Genomic DNA, 4,450 nt, shown 5'->3' with positions numbered 1-4,450 from the left:
TGAGACCCTGGGGGTTTGGAGGGAAGGGGCTCAGGGCTGAGATCCTGGGGGGGGGGGTATAGGGGGGGGAGCTGGAGCGGAGACGCCTTGGGGGGGTTGAAGGTAAGGGGTCGGGGCTGAGGGTCTTGGAGGAGGGGGGGGACAGGGTAGGGGATGGGGGCTGAGACTCTGGGGAGCTTACAGGTAAGAGGGGCACGGCTGAGTTCCTCAGGGGGTGGGTTATGGGGTAGAGGACAGAGTGTGGGTAAGGGGGGGCATGGTTGAGTGCCTGGAGGGGGGGGGCATAAAGGAGGGAGCTGGAGCGGAGCCCCTTGGCGAGGGTGAAGGTGAGGGGTCAGGGCTGAGCCCCAGGGATAGTTACGAGTGAGGGAATTGGGGCCAAGCCCATGGGCGGGGGGGGTTACGGGTAAGGGGGTCAGGTCTGAGCCCTTAGTGGGGTTACGGGGTAGAGGCTGGGGCTGAGCTCCTGGGGGTGTGACGGGGGAGAGGGCTGGGGCCAAGCCCAGCTGCTGCACTGGCGTAGGTAAAGCAGGGACTGGGCAGAGCTACCCCAGGGGCATTTCGCTGCTGGGCCCCATTCTGCTGTCCAGCACCCCGTGCTCTCTCAGGGAGCAGCGTGCCATGTGCCCTCACTCCTCGGGGTGCCCGTGCTTCTGTACATCGCGGGAGGCATGCTGCACTTGAGCCTTCAACCCGGCCAGGCATCACTTCTACCTGCACCCCAGCCGGCACGGCTGCCGTGCGGTGGTACCGCTGCCGAGCCCTCCGTTACGGGGGTCCCAGCCCCTCTGTGCTCTTGTCAGCATTCCGCTATCCCAGAAGCAAACCTCAGGAGAAGCCCCCGGAGCTTCTTCCAGGAAAAGAAGTGGCCACAGAAATGCCACCACATACTGTGTACCGCAGCTTGCAGGATACATGGGATGATGAATAAGCTTGAAACCACAGTTGTCTGCTTTCAGACCCCTTTTTGCTACTCTGGATGAGTGTACGCGAAGCGCAGGAAGGTATCAAGATGACAGGAGGGGTGGGAAAGGAGGTCTGAGGGGCCAGACATCAGCCCTGGCATGTTTTAGCGATGGACTGTATTTCTCATACTGCACGAAGGGAGCTGGTGACTTCTCCAGTTGAGAGGGCAGGGACCGTTTGTGGCTGGTGCTCTGTGCTGGTGAAAGCCCCAGTTCTGGAAAAAAATCGAGATAAAACTCGTTGCAGCTCGGCGCTTGCACACATGCGGTGTTGAAGTGCTGCCCTCGCTAGGGCTGAACGCGAACCCAGCGGCTGCTTCCTGCCTGGGGCCCAGGGAAGAAGAAATTCAGCCTGTTTGGAGAAGCAATCTGAGCGATAATCCTCCCAGCCAGAGCCTCGAAAACACACCCGCTGCCTTCTTTAGCAGGCCCAGCGCCCTGGCTGTTGTCAGCTCCCCGAGGATGACACGGCGGGAAGGGCAAGAAGGCGGCTTGCCAGCACCCCAGTGAGCGTAGTCCTCTGCAGAGCATGTGGCACCTCTTTCCAGGCCTGCGATCCTCTTTTTGGGGTGATACCGGCAGCGTGGAGCCAGGGGAAGATGGGCTCAAATCCTTCAGGTTTTCCCCAGGGTGAAGATTCGGAAGGGGAGCCCAGCAGCTCCCGAGAGCTGATTTACTGACTCCCAAGGGCTGGGAGGACGGTGTCTGTCCTGGGCCCCGGAGCGATCGGTGCCAGCCCTGCGGCGATGCTGCAAACGCCAGGGAGGAACGGTCCTCACCGCAGGCTGGGGCTTGCACATGGGCAGAGCATCTCCACTCCTTGCTCAGAGCAGAAACTTGCCATCTTGAACCAAAAAACCATCCCCAGGCAAGCTGCCTCCGTCCGCAGGAGTCGCCTCTTCAAGTAAAACCCCTGGGTTTTGCTTTCCTCCCTGCACCGCGGGCGTTGGGGGATGCTGCTCCCCATCACCCGGGCACGGGCTGCCGGCTGAGCAATGGCACCGCGCGGTCCCACGAAGGGCACAGCACCGGCCGGTCTGCTGCGATGGAGAAGAGACCAAAGTCTTCTGGTGGCATCCCTACCGCCGCTGCGAAGTTCCTCGACAGACACCAGCCTGCCGGACAAAGCCAGAAGGCCAAATTCAACAGAAACGGGTTGCTTGGAGAGAGGAGGAGGAGGAGGAACCGTGACAAAATCCAGCCCTTACTGGGGGTGGGTGCTGCCCCCAGATACACTGGAAACCCTGAAGGACCAGGGGACGCTGCTGTTCCTGTCCTTGGGCTGCTCAGTACCAGCGCAATGGGGAAAAACATGGGATGGAGAAGGCTCTTTGGGACTATCTCCTGGTCCGGCCATGCCTCCGAGGTGCACGAGGCAGCCCGGGTGGAGGGGGGATGCTTTCCACCCGGTCCCAGCTCCTTCTCCCACTGCTGGAAGTTCTGATGCTGAGCACGGCCAGCCACGGGGACCGTCCTTCTCTGCGGAGGGGGATCCAGCCCCCAGCGCCGTTGAGCCAGGCTTGGGGCCGGGGTAGGTGTGCAGCCAGGAGCGTAACCGCAGACTCATCTCCCTCCTTCATCTCCCCTGGGAGAGAAACCAGTGTGGGAAGCCAGATGCACCGAGTCCCTGTTTAGCTCTTCTTTTTGTTCATTTGCATAAATTGCAGCTATTTGGGGGGGGAAAAACGATTTTGAGAAAGTCTCGTCACTGCATATGACGAATCTCTCCTGTTCGTCACGCTTCCGATGTGACCCTCTTCTTGCCGGTCACATTCCTGGTGGAGAGGGGGGAAAAAACCCCCCAGTATAAAAACAACCCAAAGCGGAAGAAAAAGCAGCACGCCACAAAACCCAGAAGACAAATGAGGAGCTGGAAAAACTTGAAGCATCCGCAAGGAATTTCAGGGTTGGGTTTTGTTTGGGTTTTTTTTTTTTTTCCAAAACTTTTCCTGACTCCAAACGGCTTCTCCTCGCCAGCTGAGTGGTGGCGAGGGGCGGCGAGCGGATGCCTGCTCCACCGCCGTGCCGTGTTATTGCCAAGCCCAGCTTTTCCCAAAGAGCTGTGCCCGGAGAAGCTGCGTCCGTCTGTTCTTCATCAGCGGCACGGCTCAGGGCGACCGTACTGTGATTTTCTCGCCTTTCTCCAGCTCAGCACTCGCTTTGGAACTGTTTGTAGCGGTGTCTGAATAACCTAATTTAGAGCCCGTTAGATGGGGAGGGTTTTGGCAGGCAGCGCCGTGCCGGAGAGCCGGACGGAGGGATGCAGCTGGTTGGGGAACGGCGGCTTTGGCAGCTCTCGCTGGATATTCGCGTGTCGAACAAATAAGGCCGGGAGGGTCCTGCGAGGAAAAGCCAAACCTTCTCCCTGCCCGGGAACGCTCCATCACCGCTGGCTGGTGCTTCCTCACCCATCCCAACCCCACTCCCCTTCCCGGGAACCCCGGTTCCACAGGGAATGGGGGCAGAGCATCGCCTTCCCCTCCCTGGTGTCCTTTCCTGACTGTTCCCACGTTTTCCCCAGCTCCGATTTCCCCAGGCTAAACACCCACCAGGCTTTCCGCCTTTCACTCTTTCTAAGCGGTGGGATTTGGGGATTCACAGCTCCCCGACGTGGGCACATGGGTGCTCCCGTGGCCCAAGTGATGCGGTGACAGGTTGGGGAGGCACCCAGGGTGCTGCACCCCGGGGAGTCGGGGCACGGGGATGGGGAGCACCCAAGTTGGTGATATCCCGGTGCTTTTCCTCCTAGGATGATGGGTTTTCCTTGTCGGGAAGATGCCCCGAGCATCTTAAACATGCCCAAACACCCCGCTTTTAAATTGGCGGATAGAGGCAGAAGCGGCAGCTGGCGCAAGTCCCTGTGTCCCCTTGTCCTGACTGTGACAGCGTCCCTGGGGAGAGGAGGGATTTGGGGGGGGCTACTGGGATGCACGGTCCCTCCGCGCTGGGAAGAACAGCCCCGCTCCGAGTCATCGGGTGACCCAGGCGAGAGAAACTCCGGGGATTGTTTCCAGCTGCGTTATCGCAGCGCCGCTCCCCTCCAGGAGGAAACAGCCTCGGCCGGGCGGAAAATCTGCCGCGAGCGGCAGCCGGCTCGGGCCGTGGGGGCAACGGGTCGAGGTGCCGCGGCCACCTCCTCCCACCGCGTTTCGGGGAGCTGCCGGCATCGCGTCGGATCGTGGGAGCGGATCCCGCCCCGTTTGCCTAAAGGGAAGAAAAGAAGGGGGAAAAAACAAGCGGGTGCGGGGCGGGAAGGCGTCGGGCGAGGAGGGGGACGGTGGAGCGACGCTGCCTCGATTGCACAAGCCCCGAAAACCCCGGGGCAGGGTTTGGCCCAGGCGTGGGATGACGGGAACGAGGGAGGAACGCGGTGTGGTCAAGCTCGGTGGCGTTCCCGGCGCGACCGGGGGCGAGTCACGGGGCGTGTGGCCCATGTGCTGCCCCGCGGCCGTTCCCTGGGGAAAGGGCTGGGAGGTGGGGGGGGG

At 61.3% G+C, this 4,450-nt stretch overlaps 1 protein-coding gene across 1 annotated transcript in view; it reads left to right on the top strand.

The window, feature by feature from the left end:
• The first annotated feature begins 2,010 nt into the window (after positions 1-2,010).
• Positions 2,011-4,450, top strand: part of NID2 (nidogen 2 (osteonidogen)) — a 28,131-nt gene continuing 25,691 nt past the window's right edge. The window contains exon 1 of the mRNA XM_010579858.1: positions 2,011-2,178. Within this exon, the coding sequence (XP_010578160.1) occupies positions 2,011-2,178 (168 nt within the window). The remainder of the gene's footprint in view (positions 2,179-4,450) is intronic.

This window comes from Haliaeetus leucocephalus, unplaced genomic scaffold (assembly GCF_000737465.1).
Source record: "Haliaeetus leucocephalus isolate CR32 unplaced genomic scaffold, Haliaeetus_leucocephalus-4.0 Scaffold678, whole genome shotgun sequence".
In the NCBI taxonomy this organism is placed as follows: domain Eukaryota; kingdom Metazoa; phylum Chordata; class Aves; order Accipitriformes; family Accipitridae; genus Haliaeetus; species Haliaeetus leucocephalus.
Note: the sequence above shows the minus strand (reverse complement) of the source record. Positions and strands in the feature narration are given on the sequence as shown.